This window comes from Coregonus lavaretus (assembly GCF_964263955.1).
Source record: "Coregonus lavaretus genome assembly, contig: HAP1_SCAFFOLD_1971, whole genome shotgun sequence".
Lineage (NCBI taxonomy): Eukaryota > Metazoa > Chordata > Actinopteri > Salmoniformes > Salmonidae > Coregonus > Coregonus lavaretus.
The window spans coordinates 39033-51684 of NW_028162590.1; the positions used below are offsets into that span (position 1 = coordinate 39033).

The 12652-nt window shown below is 43.4% G+C and overlaps 2 protein-coding genes across 2 annotated transcripts in view; both read left to right on the top strand.

The window, feature by feature from the left end:
* Positions 1-558: 558 nt before the first annotated feature.
* Positions 559-8550, top strand: LOC311119133 (cyclin-dependent kinase 7). Its single transcript, XM_084193880.1, has 12 exons — positions 559-651; positions 1045-1104; positions 2357-2390; positions 2635-2702; positions 2991-3059; positions 4869-4979; positions 5751-5869; positions 5986-6085; positions 6448-6534; positions 6706-6855; positions 7113-7257; positions 7892-8550. The coding sequence occupies exons 1-12, from the start codon at positions 586-588 to the stop codon at positions 7918-7920; spliced, it is 1038 nt and encodes a 345-aa protein (XP_084050006.1). The 5' UTR covers positions 559-585; the 3' UTR covers positions 7921-8550.
* Positions 8551-12281: 3731 nt separating this feature from the next.
* The window catches only part of LOC311119135 (serine incorporator 5-like), a 40010-nt gene continuing 39639 nt past the window's right edge, over positions 12282-12652 (top strand). The window contains exon 1 of the mRNA XM_084193881.1: positions 12282-12412. Coding sequence (XP_084050007.1) covers positions 12386-12412 — 27 coding nt within the window. The 5' untranslated portion in view covers positions 12282-12385. The remainder of the gene's footprint in view (positions 12413-12652) is intronic.

Genomic DNA, 12652 nt, shown 5'->3' on the forward strand with positions numbered 1-12652 from the left:
GTTATTTAATGCGTTTGTATGGGCTAATAGCAGTAAAGCCAAATACACATTTTTATCAAATATTTTTGATATATATTTTTTGATACTTCAAGGGGTCTTAAAATTCAAAATCAAATAGCAAAAAGATCATTGGTATGACCTTCTTAAAACAATTCTATATAGCTTAGTAGAACCCCCTCCCCCGGTTTAGACAGAGTTTAGATGTATTTAAACAGAACATGTAAGGTCCTTGGACTAAGGAGTAACGTTACACTTCTTTAGTCCAATAATGTGCTAGGACAGATACAGATCCACAGTCCCCTCCCCGATTTCATCGTGTGGGACAATCATTTGCCATACTACAAGTGCTTTTCTCCTTTTGACAAAAGGGCATAGAATGTCTACAAACCTGTCGTTGCTCTTTGTTTTGGGGGTTAGATCACAAAATCATGTCGATATAAGTAAGAGTCTTCAGGTTAATAGTAACCAACAGATGACGCTGTTGGTCAAAAATCAACTCTCAACACGATGATTGTTTCACCCGGAAATACTTATGGACCTTTAACAAAGCCGGAAGTTGGAGAAATTACAGTTTAAATTGCGATCATGGCGCTTGATGTAAAGTCCCGAGCAAAAAGATATGAAAAACTAGATTTTCTGGGGGAGGGTCAGGTAATGAGAAACAGTGTTCTCTTGCCAATGTAGTGTTTTGCGTATGAGCCGCTTTGTTTAGATTAGCGCTTTATAGATTCAAAGAAAACTAAAGCTATATTGCTAGCTGCAACGTTATACTATCCTAGCTAGCTAGCAGCACAATGAGCTAGCCATGGCATGAGTTGTAAAACGTTGCCGGTTTCTGCAAAGGCAACACCTTCAAAATCACAGCAATTAAAAAGCCTTCTGATGATAGCTTGTATTAACTAACTAGCAGTAATTAATTAGCTAATGTGTTTGTTGACTAGCTAGCTACATTTATCTGCTTGTGTCACTTTTGAAGTTGATGGTAACGTTAGTTTCACTCTGTTTTACTTACCAACGAATGTTGTTCTTCCTGCCTTCCCACAGTTTGCCACTGTTTACAAAGCCAGGGACAAGACCAACGACACGATAGTTGCCATCAAGAAGGTAAAGCCCCTAAGATCTGGGATGAATGGTTCAGGCTCGAAAAATTGCATCCTTAAAGAGGGGAAAGGGAGATCTAATTTGGTTTTGCTTGACAGGAGGGTCTCAATGGTGCATCTAGCATTTCGTGAGGGTCTTAGGGGCCAAGCCGACTTTCTTTATCCTCCTGAGGTTGAAGATGCGCTGTTGCGCTTTCTTCACAACACTGTCTGTGTGAATGGACCATTTCAGGTCGTCAGTGATGTGCACGCCGAGGAATTTGAAGCTTTTCACCCTCTCCGCTATGGCCCTGTCAATCTGGATGGGGGCGTACTCTCTGCTGTCTCCTGAAGTCCCTGTTCAGCTTCTTCGTTTTGTTGAGGGAGAGGTTATTTTCCTGGCATCGCTCCGCCAGGGCTCTCACCTCCTCCCTGTAGGCTGTCTCGTCGTTGTTGGTACTCAGGCCTACCACTGTTGTGTCGTCAGCAAACTTGATGATTGAGTTGGCGATGTGCGTGGCCATGCAACCATGGGTGAACAGGGAGTACAGGAGGAGACTGAGCACGCACCCCTGTAGGGCCCCCTTGTTCCGGATCAGCATGGCGGTGGTGTTGTTGCCTATCTTCACCACCTGGGGTTGGCCCCTCAGGAAGTCCAGGACCTAGTTGCACAGGGCGGGGTTCAGATCCAGGGCACCATACGGTAATCACCCTCTGGGCCACCATAATCATAAAATTTTTCAACTGGTCGTTCAGTACCGTTTCCGTTAAATTCAACATTGCACACTGTTCTGTCATACTGAACGCACACCTGATTCAAAGGGTGTGTGACAGATTTCAAAACGCTTCCCCGATAGGGAGCCGAGAGGATACACTTGTGCTTCCTCGGTAGGAGGAGGTGGTCAAGGAGAGGAGGACACTCCTCCGTTTGCTTATTAACCAATTGACACTCCTACATATGGCTTCCGGTTTCCTGGTCACGGAGGAGGATAGGACAGACTTTTTCCCAATTGAGAATCTCCCAAAGTACATTGCCAGCAGCAGCTCTTTTTTCTGCATAAGGTTTTTGTGTAGGCCTTGTGTAGGGTATAATCTGGGGGCTGGGGAGAACAGGATGCTAAGGACACACTATGCAAATGAGCTACGTCCAGGATTACACCATGCAATTTATGCCATTCATCATGAAACTGTTGATTCATATCCACACTTTAAAACTATGGTGGTTTGATTTGATTATAATGTACACTATTAAAAGTGTGTGCTGTTTCTCCTGGCAGATCAAAGTTGGACACAGAACAGAGGCTAAAGATGGTGAGTGTCTGTCTGTCCGCGCACCCTAGTACTGGAGCTTCAGAGTGGTTTAGGTTCAAACTTATGTATGGGGTGGTTTCCTTGATACAGATAAACCTTAGTCCTGGACTAAAAAGCTAGCTCAGTGGAGAATCTCCATTAAAACTGTTTTTTTGTCCAGAATTAGGCTTAATCTTTGGGAAACCAACCCATGAAGTTTGATTCAGAATATTTTTCTCATGTTTGTTGATCATGTATCTCTCAGGCATCAACAGGACAGCCCTACGAGAGATTAAACTACTGCAGGAGTTAAGTCACCCAAACATTATTGGGGTAAGAATCAAACTAAACTCCTACTGTTTAAATGGAAACTTTCAGTAGTAATATTAATGCTTTCCTGGTAGAGCATTGAATCAGTTTCATCATCAGTTGCATTTATGATCATTTAGAGCTCCTTTGGATATTATTCCTAACCAAAGCATCCTTTATAAACTATCTTAATTATCTTGCTCACCATCACCTTTACTGTGAAATTGTGTAATGTTCTCAAAGAAAGCACAACATCATGTACAGTATTTCCCTACATTTACATCAACGTGTGTCCATGTCTCTGTTTCTCAGCTGCTTGATGCATTCGGGCACAAATCCAACATCAGCTTGGTGTTTGACTACATGGAGACAGATCTGGAGGTAAGACTGAGCTTCAGGTTTTGGTCATATTGGGCCGGTTTCATGGACACAGATTAAGCCTAGTCCTGGACTAAAAAGCTTGCTTAATGGAGAATCGCCACTGAAATAGCTTTTTAGACCATAAGCATGTTTCCATCCACACCATAGTCACACCATATAAAAATAAATCACGACAGCTGTGATGGAAACAGGACGTTTCGGTACAATTTTATAAATTGTTCGTTCGACATGGTGGGATCTTTTTGTGTCTGTAAAATGAAATGTGTGAGAAATGGCGGTGGAAACGCCTTTTATGCGCAAATGTTTATATAATAACCATCATATCAAAGTAAATTTGGGAGTCTCGCGATGATATGTGTGTGGTCCTCCCACTAAGACTCTGGGGAAAAACATGCAGTTTATTACAGATTAAATAAATTATGATGAACTTCACAGGGTGGTGAAAGTGCACGGTGATGAGCTTGATGCTCCTTTCCAATAAATATTTAGGGTCTTATTCTGGTGACATGATGATCGATGCTTGACTGCCGTTTGACAAATATAAATATTCTCGCTCTTATCCATAATAATCTCATCATGTAGACTAGCCTACCTGTATCTGCGAGCTGTTGGCTAGAGCTTACGTGCCAAGACCAGAGTAGGCACATTTGCTATTTAAAGCAACCGTTTTTGTGACAAAACTGTTGGTAGAGTTGAAAATGCGATGGAAACACATTGAACTTTCAATTTTTATATGGTACATGAAAACGTAAGTGAAAAAAAGTACATTTTGCATGCAGTATGTCATCACACACTGATTTTTATCCGCAGCAAGTCAGTTTGGTGGAAACACACCACTGGTTGGAAAATGCACATATTTTCTTTATGCGGTTTTTAGAATATTTGCATGAAATCTGTCGCCAATTGAATGGAAACCTAGCTCATGACTAGGATTAATCTGTGTCCAGGAAACTGGCATTGTAAATGCTGACATTCACGGCTGTATTCTAAAAGTGGCTTTGGACACTAGAGGCCACTACAGGGATACGCCATTTATCTCTCCAGAGAGAGGAGAGGGCAGTACTTGGGCCTCATGGGTTAATACATAGTATGAAGATCCTTTTGGATATGCGAGAGGGTCCCTTTACAGACTGGTACTCTGTTCATTCTGTTAGCTCTCTGTGATGTCCTCCCTGAGGCACAGATGGGTTCAGTCAAACTGAACATCAAAGACTGCCCAGAGAGAACCAGAGAGAGGGAGCAGCCTGAGAGCTATGGTATTAGTTGGTTTCTATCTCTGAGGAGTTCTGTAGGGCCAGCTCTGGCCCTGGGGGACATCTCTCTCTCTCAGCCATCCCCATTTCTCTCTCCATCTCTCCTTGCCTCGATTTTCTATTTACTCTGTATTTATGGGAGTCTGTGCCTGCCGGATGGCTTCAGATGAGTGCCCAGTTTCACTGCCGATACCTCAAACTCAGGTAGAGAGCAGGAAAACAGACCCCCTTAGAGCCATAATGAAGTATTGATAGCTGCTCTTAAATAATCAATACCACTCTCCCCTCAGCTCTCAAGATGATCTAATGACCATTATCAGATCATAGACAGACAGAGAAAGCTCACAGAGGACTGAAATATGAGGAGGATTTGATAGCCTGACTACATATAGAGATGTTGAGCTGAAATTATTTTCTGATATCTGTTGTCAGATCATCTTGTACTTTCCTGAGAGGCGTTTTGTTGTCTGTGAACCTGCAGCCCTGGAGTTAAGAAAGGGGGTTGTAGACTATTGAGACTGACACCCCTGGTCTAACTCCCTTTCCTATGTTCTAGGTGATCATTAAAGATACCAGTCTGGTTCTGACTCCAGCCAACATCAAAGCCTTCATAGTGATGACTCTACAGGGCCTGGAGTACATGCACCACCACTGGGTCCTGCACAGGGTAGGTTAACACATACACACTTCCTCAAAGCACGCTCGTACAATACACACCCTCTCATAGGTGCCTGTGTGAGGTAATGTTAGGGGCGGTAGACTGAACTTCAGAAGAAAAAGAAAAAAATATATATATATATACTGAACAAAAATATAAACGCAACATGCAACAATTTCAAAGATGTTACTGTTCATATAAGGAAATCAGTCAATATAAATAAATTCATTAGGCCCTAATCTATGGATATGGATTTCACATGACTGTGCAGTGGCGCCTACTGGGGAGCCAGGCCCAGCCAATCGGAATGAGTTTTTCCCCCACATAAAGGCTTTATTACAGAAATAAATACTCTTCAGCACCCACCCCCCTCAGACAATCCAGCAGTTGAAGAAGCCGGATGTGGAGGTCCTGGGTTGGCGTGGTTACATGTGGTCTGTGGTTGTGAGGCCTTTTGGACATAATGCCAAATTCTCTAAAATGACGTTGGAGGCGACTTATGGTAGAGAAATGAAAATTAAATTATCTGGCAACAGCTCTGGTGGACATTCCTGCAGTCAGCATGCCAATTGCTCACTCCCTCAACTTGTGGCATTGTGTTGTGTGACAAAACTGCACATTTTAGTGGCTTTTTATTGCCCCCCAGCACAAGGTGCACCTGTGTAAAGATCATGCTGTTTAATCAGCTTCTTGATATGCCACACCTGTCAGGTGGATTGATTATCTTGGCAAAGGAAAAATTGTATTTGCTCCATAGTAAAATACTGTGTCTGTGTGTAGGATCTGAAGCCCAATAACCTGCTGCTGGATGAGAATGGTGTGTTGAAGCTGGCTGATTTTGGTTTGGCTAAAGCCTTCGGCAGCCCTAACAGAATCTACACTCACCAGGTAGTCACCAGGTAGGTGTCACTCTCAAACTCAATTTCAAAGCTTTTATTGTCCATTTAGTAAAAATTACATTAAAATAAATGTAATGTGTCACTGTGTTTGTGATGCAATGTTTGCGCTCTCTCAGGTGGTATCGTTCTCCAGAGTTGTTGTTCGGAGCCAGGATGTATGGGGTGGGCGTCGACATGTGGGCTGTGGGCTGCATCCTTGCAGAGCTCCTCTTAAGGGTACACTCACACACCACATAAGCTCAGTCCAATTTAAACATTGAGACGAGACAAAACTGGACAATTTGTCTGGATAAAGGTACAAAAACCCTGTGAAACTAGGCAGCTCAGATTAATTGAACTTTGTTCTGAAATTGTCTTGTCTCATGGTGACTTTTTGATCAAGACTGAGCATTAATGTTCGACATAACTGTATTGTCAGACACACACCTTTCTGTACACCCACTATTTGCATCCCAAATGGAACCCTATTCCCTATATAGTGTACTACTTTTGTCCAGGGCCCATAGGAATATGTTGTCATTTGGGACTTAGCCCATGCTCGATACATGTTTGTGGTGTAACACCCTGTCTCTCTCCAGTTACCCTTCCTAGCAGGAGACTCGGATCTGGACCAGCTGAGTAAGATCTTTGAAGCTCTGGGTACTCCTACAGACAGCACCTGGCCTGTGAGTCTGTATTTTCTGTGTCTGCATGTGTGGTTATGTAAGACCAAGCATCTGCTTTAAAATACCTGGTCCCTCAATACTAAATTGTGTATCTAAATAATGCCTTCATGTCTCTATCTAACTCTGTGCTTCTCTGTCTCTCTCCGTCTCTCTCTCTCTCTCTGTCTCTAGGGGATGAGTAGTCTACCTGACTATGTGTCGTTTAAGTTGTTTCCTGGTACTCCTCTGGAACACATCTTCAGTGCTGCAGGAGACGACCTCTTAGAGCTACTACAGGGTCTATTCACCTTCAACCCCTCCACACGCCTTACAGCTACACAGGTATGCTGGTGTGCTGTGGCACTCGGTGTCTTTCACAAGTTCCTTAGTTTTTAGCATAGTTGTATTACCCTGCGTATTATATGCATCCCTAATGGCATCCTATTCCCTATATAGTGCACTACTATTGTTTTGACCAGAGCCCTATGGGGAATAGGGTGTCAATTGTGACACTGCCTTAGTTGGGCTTCACTCTGTGAATATTCAGTGCTGTTTCTCCTAGCTCTAAAGCCCCCCCCCCTTCTACCCCCTGTCTCCAGGCTCTAAAGATGAGATACTTCAGTAACAGACCAGGTCCGACCCCCGGGGCCCAGCTGCCCCGGCCCAACTCCTCAGCAGAGGCTCTCAAAGAGAAGGAGAACCTCACCATCGGAATCAAGAGGAAACGAGATGGACTGGAGACAAGTAAATAACCCCCCTCACCAGTGGAGTCAATAGCACAGACATCATTATTCCATCATACATGGTTGTGTTTGACATTGGGAAATATTATTCTGCTTGCTTATTTAAACTGATGGTTTGGCTTGTACAATGGATTCAAGGACTGGTTTCTAGATTTGGTGGGGCCAGCAGGGGACCCTCCCGTTCCTAGAATGCATACATATTTTTGGACTGTGACCATGTTATCAGAAATACCCTCATCAATTAAAAACACGTAATCTCACACACTGTCAGAGGAACATGCTTTTACTCGCATAGAGCTGGAATCCCATTAGATTCAGAGGCCAGTAATTAAAAGGGTGTCGGCGGTAAAATGACTGCTATAGCAACCCAGGACTAGAACACACACACACACACAGTTGAAAGGGTGGTGGCAGGACATTTTACTGCAACAGAAGCCGTGTTACTGGGAGGAAACCGTGTGTTACTGGGAGGTTCAAAGCGGTGGTTTAAGAACTATTTAGGTCGACTGGGCTGTATATTATAATACGCTGAGCTATATTTAAAAAGAGGCTCTGGGTGCTGAAATCTGAATTTAGTTGTTAGCAGATGGTGCGTGTATACGTTCATTAAAGCAATGGTTGTTTTTCCTTTTCAGGCACCATAAAGAAGAAACTGATACTGTGAGAGGGGGGATTTGCTTCGGTGGAGCAACATGACCACTCCTGCTGTTGAACTCCCAGAGTGGTTCATTGGACTAGGTAGAAGTTTCCCCTAACCAGTGGTCCAGGGTCATTATTTTTTTTACATTTGGTGTTAGGTCATGTGATCCTAGATCTGTGGTTAGGGACAACTACTTATGCCTCCAGTGCGGCCCATTGTGGTCTAATGGTCCAGCTGTGAAAACCTCCAGTGTGGTCTAGAACAGTGGTTCTGAATATTCTTCATTGCAACAATGATTTCTGAGCTCTGTAAGAGCCTGGTAGAGCAGAACTATTTATGTGACAGAAGAGGAAAAACAGCAACACTTGGTTTTCGTTATGATTCATTTCATAGATTTAGTTTTATTTGTTTATTTTTTGTGTAAGTGATGTAGGATAATAAATAATTCTGTCTGAGATTATGCTCTTGTTCATTTGGTTGACAACTCTGAATTAATGTGACACCTCAACTCTTAGCTAACTCGCATTACAAAGAAAGCTATTATAAAGGTTCACATTTGATACCATTATTTTTTTCATGAATTTAATGAAAACTGTTATTGGAAAATGTTTGTGGAATGTCAAATATGGAATAAAAAATATATATTGAATCGAATATTAGGAAGGAACTTATGTTTGGGAATCCTCATGTCACCTTTCCCACTCTGGTTTGTGTTGGCATTCACCCCACATGGAGGGCAGTGCCCTTACTGCTCTGAATGATTACACTACCATCCACCCACTACATAAACAGAGACTGAATCCTGATAAAGGTATAAAGAATTAACCTTTTCACGCGGTGTGTGTGTGTGTGTGTGAGGAAAACAAATAAACACTATATATACAAAAGTATGTGGACAGCCCTTCAAATTAGTGGAATCGGTTATTTCACCCACACCCGTTGCTGACAGGTGTATCAAATCGAGCACACAGCCATTCAATCTCCATAAACAAACATTTGTAGTAGAATGGCCTTACTGAAGAGCTCAGTGACTTTCAATGTGGCCCCGTCATAGGATGCCACCTTTCCAACAAGTCAGTTCTGCCCTGCTAGAGCTGCCCTGGTCAACTGTAAGTGCTGTTATTGTGAAGTGGCAACAACTGCTCAGCCGCGAAGTGGTAGGCCACACAAGCTCACAGAACAAGACTGGCGATTGTTGAAGCGCGTAGCGCGTAAAGACTGTCTGTCCTCGGTTGCAACACTCACTACCGAGTTCCAAACTGCCTCTGGAAGCAACGTCAGCACAATAACTGTTCCTCGGGAGCTTCATGAAATGGGTTTCCATGGCTGAGCAGCCGCACATAAATCTAAGATCACCATGCGCAATGCCACGCGTCGGCTGGAGTGGTGTAAAGCTCGCCGCCATTGGACTCTGGAGCAGTGGAAATGTGTTCTCTTGAGTGATGAGTCACGCTTCACAATCTGGCAGTCCGACGGACAAATCTGGGTTTGGCGGATGCCAGGAGAATGCTACCATAGTGCTAACTGTAAAGTTTGGTGGAGGCGGAATAATGGTCTGGGGCTGTTTTTCATGGTTCGGCCTAGGTCCCTTAGTTCCAGTGAAGGGAAATCTTAATGCTAAAGCATGCAATGGCATTCTAGATGATTCTGTGCTTCCAACTTTGTGGCAACAGTTTGGGGAAGGCCCTTTCCAGTTTCAGCATGACAATGCCCCCGTGCACAAAGCGAGGTCCATACAGAAATGGTTTGTCGCGATTGGTGTGGAAGAACTTAACTGACCTGCACAGAGCCCTGACCTCAACCCCATTTAACACCTTTGGGATGAATTGGAGCGCCGACTGCGAGCCAGGCCTAATCGTCCAACATCAGTGCACGACCTCACTAATGCTCTTGTGGCTGAATGGAAGCAAGTCCCCGCAGCAATGTTCCAACATCTAGTGAAAAGCCTTCCCAGAAGAGTGAAGGCTGTTACAGCAGCAAAGGGGGGACCAACTCCATATTAATGCTTATGATTTTGGAATGAGATGTTCGACGAGCAGGTGTCCACATACTTTTGGTCATGTTGTGTGTATATAATAGAAAACAAAAATTACACACAGTTTAGTCTGTGCAATGAATACCCAACCAAAGAGAGAGAATCTTGCAAAGGAAGGTGTGTGTATGTGTGTACAGAAATATGGAATGAGCAAACCCTGCCCACCCTGGGGCACCGTAACATGCAAAATAAACTTGCCCATTGTGTGTGTGTGTGGGAGGGTGGGAGAATGTGTGTGGGAGGGTGGGAGAATGTGTGTGACAAGGAGACAAAATGCCTCCAGGGCAGACAGGGTGGCCCAGTTCAGCTCCAGTCTGACACCAGTGTACCACCACCAGCGCTGTATGTCAATAGTCTAAAGTGGCCTCCTGTTCCCTAGGGCTGGGAAATGCCACGGACCTCACGATACGATGATATTACAATACTTAGGTGCTGATATGATATGTATTGTGATTCTCACGATTCGATGTTCCAAACACATTGCTCACCATGTCTGCTGCAAAGGGACAAGAGAGAGCCATGAGAAAACAAGTTTTGATCAACCATGGAAATAAAAGTGCTGAAAACATGTTGGCTCACCATTTTAAAAAGAAGGTGGATAACAAACTAGAGAAAGAGAAAAGTGTTTTGGCACAGGTACCGCCGACTAGCGCTAGCTAATGTTACCTACTATTTTTGGGGGGGAGAATCGATACTTGGAGTCATAAAATGTATATAATATAATCAAAAATATTATTGCGATACTCTGTATACATTTCCCCCATCACTACTGTCCCCTCTAATCTGTCCAGACTGATCTGACACAGCCTGACAAGTGAGGGCAGATCTCATGACAGGCTCAGTTAGTCTCTCTCGCCAGATTCAGGGCACTCAGCACTCCACAGAGGTTGTGATAGGAGACTACCTTTTAGCTGTCCCCTGTCCAGTTGTGTCAGAACAGAGCATGTCAAAAGCTGCCATCCTCTACACCTGTACCGTAGTGAGGCCCTTGTTGCCTTTCACCCATCCAATGCTGTTGGATCAGTGATTGTTATCTCAATGAAAAGGAAGGAAAGACATCTTATTGGAGTATTGGAGCAGGACTCAGTCCAGACAAGTTCGGTCCAGACGACAGAGAACCGTTTGGATCATGGGGCTCATGGTTGAGGTGAGGGCGAGCTGATGCCCCACAATACAATACAGCACTTGAACAGCAGAGCAGAGAAACAATGGCCGTGTGTGGCGGCCCAGCCTGGAGAAATGACAGGGTCCTGTGTGTGTGTGAATGGATGGTGTGTGTGATGGCGGCGGCAGATGACACACACAGCAGTTGTACACAGGAGGCCAGTTATCAGCTCACACTGGGATAACAGAATCACTCCAAGAATAGTTATGCGAGCCATTGTTAAGGGCTACATTGCTCATTCTGTGAAAGAATGCACATGGGCAGTGTTTGACTCAAGATCAAATGCCTGCTCCCTTATCTGACTTTGACTTCAATATCACATGATATTGGTTCTTGGCATCACATGATATGAAAATAAATATAAATATTATGTTAAATTAAATAAACGCCCAGGCTTCCCTGTACCAGATTAATTCCAAGGACAGAGTAGGAAAAGGTTGCCTGTGTGAGTGGGCTCAGATATGCCATTCTGTATCCATGTGAAGGTCCTCTTAGTCCACACACAGATACACACACACACACACACTGAGTGAAAAAAAACATCCCTTCTCTAAACATTCCTCCCTGTATCTTGTTTGCGTTTCTCTGTGGAAAAGAAAGAGAGAAAAGTCTGAGAAGATGAAGTCAGTGTCATCACCCAGGTTCCGGCTAATAGCCAAGTTGTTGAAGCTGAGAACTGAAGTTTCATTGTCTGTCACTATGGTGACTACAGTGATAGTCTCACTATGGAACATTATGAAAACCCAACGTCAGAATCAGTAACACTTCTGTAACAACACACTGTTTTTACAAAAGGATTTCACTGTGACTGTACGACATTTCTAATCCATAATATAACAGTTTATTGACCAACTATCATGAATGGAAACTATATGAACCTAGAACAATGTGACTAAAACGGAAGTGAGAAATAAATAAAAGAAGAAAATGCAATTAATATTATAAATGAAATGTGCCATTGTCATAGTATCTTCTTTGTCGTATTACCTGTTTATAACGCTTCATAGTGATTTATTACACAGTATCTCTGCTATGGCATCTTACTTGCTTTGAGTCACGCTCTAGTGGTTTTTGTCTGTGCAATGAGTGGTTCAGCAGCTGCCTGTAGCAAGTAACGCCATCACGGTAAAAACAGTGGGAGGAGAGAGGGGGCGAGAAAGAGAGAGACTGGGAAGAGTGGTACACACGTACTGTCGCCACGGTCGTTGTAAGTAGAACTCTACGAGAGAACGTCCGGACTGGAAAAGTGGGCTACATTCTGAAAGGGTATTTTTGACCACCGTAACAAGATGTGTACTCCGTGCTGTATAGGGCAGGTGAGTAATAATAAGCAAGAGTGTTCACTGATGTCGGAATATTAGTCGGCACGTTTATGTAAAAACCTCCGGCATCAGCTAACGTTATAGCTAGCGATCCCTCTTTTGCTAACAATTTAAACTCCAGCATAATGTGTAGTTTACATTTGATGGACAATGTCGACATGTAGTGATTTTTGTTTTATTCTTAATTTCTATTTGTATTGAAGGTTGAAATTCATCTCTATATTTTATTAAATG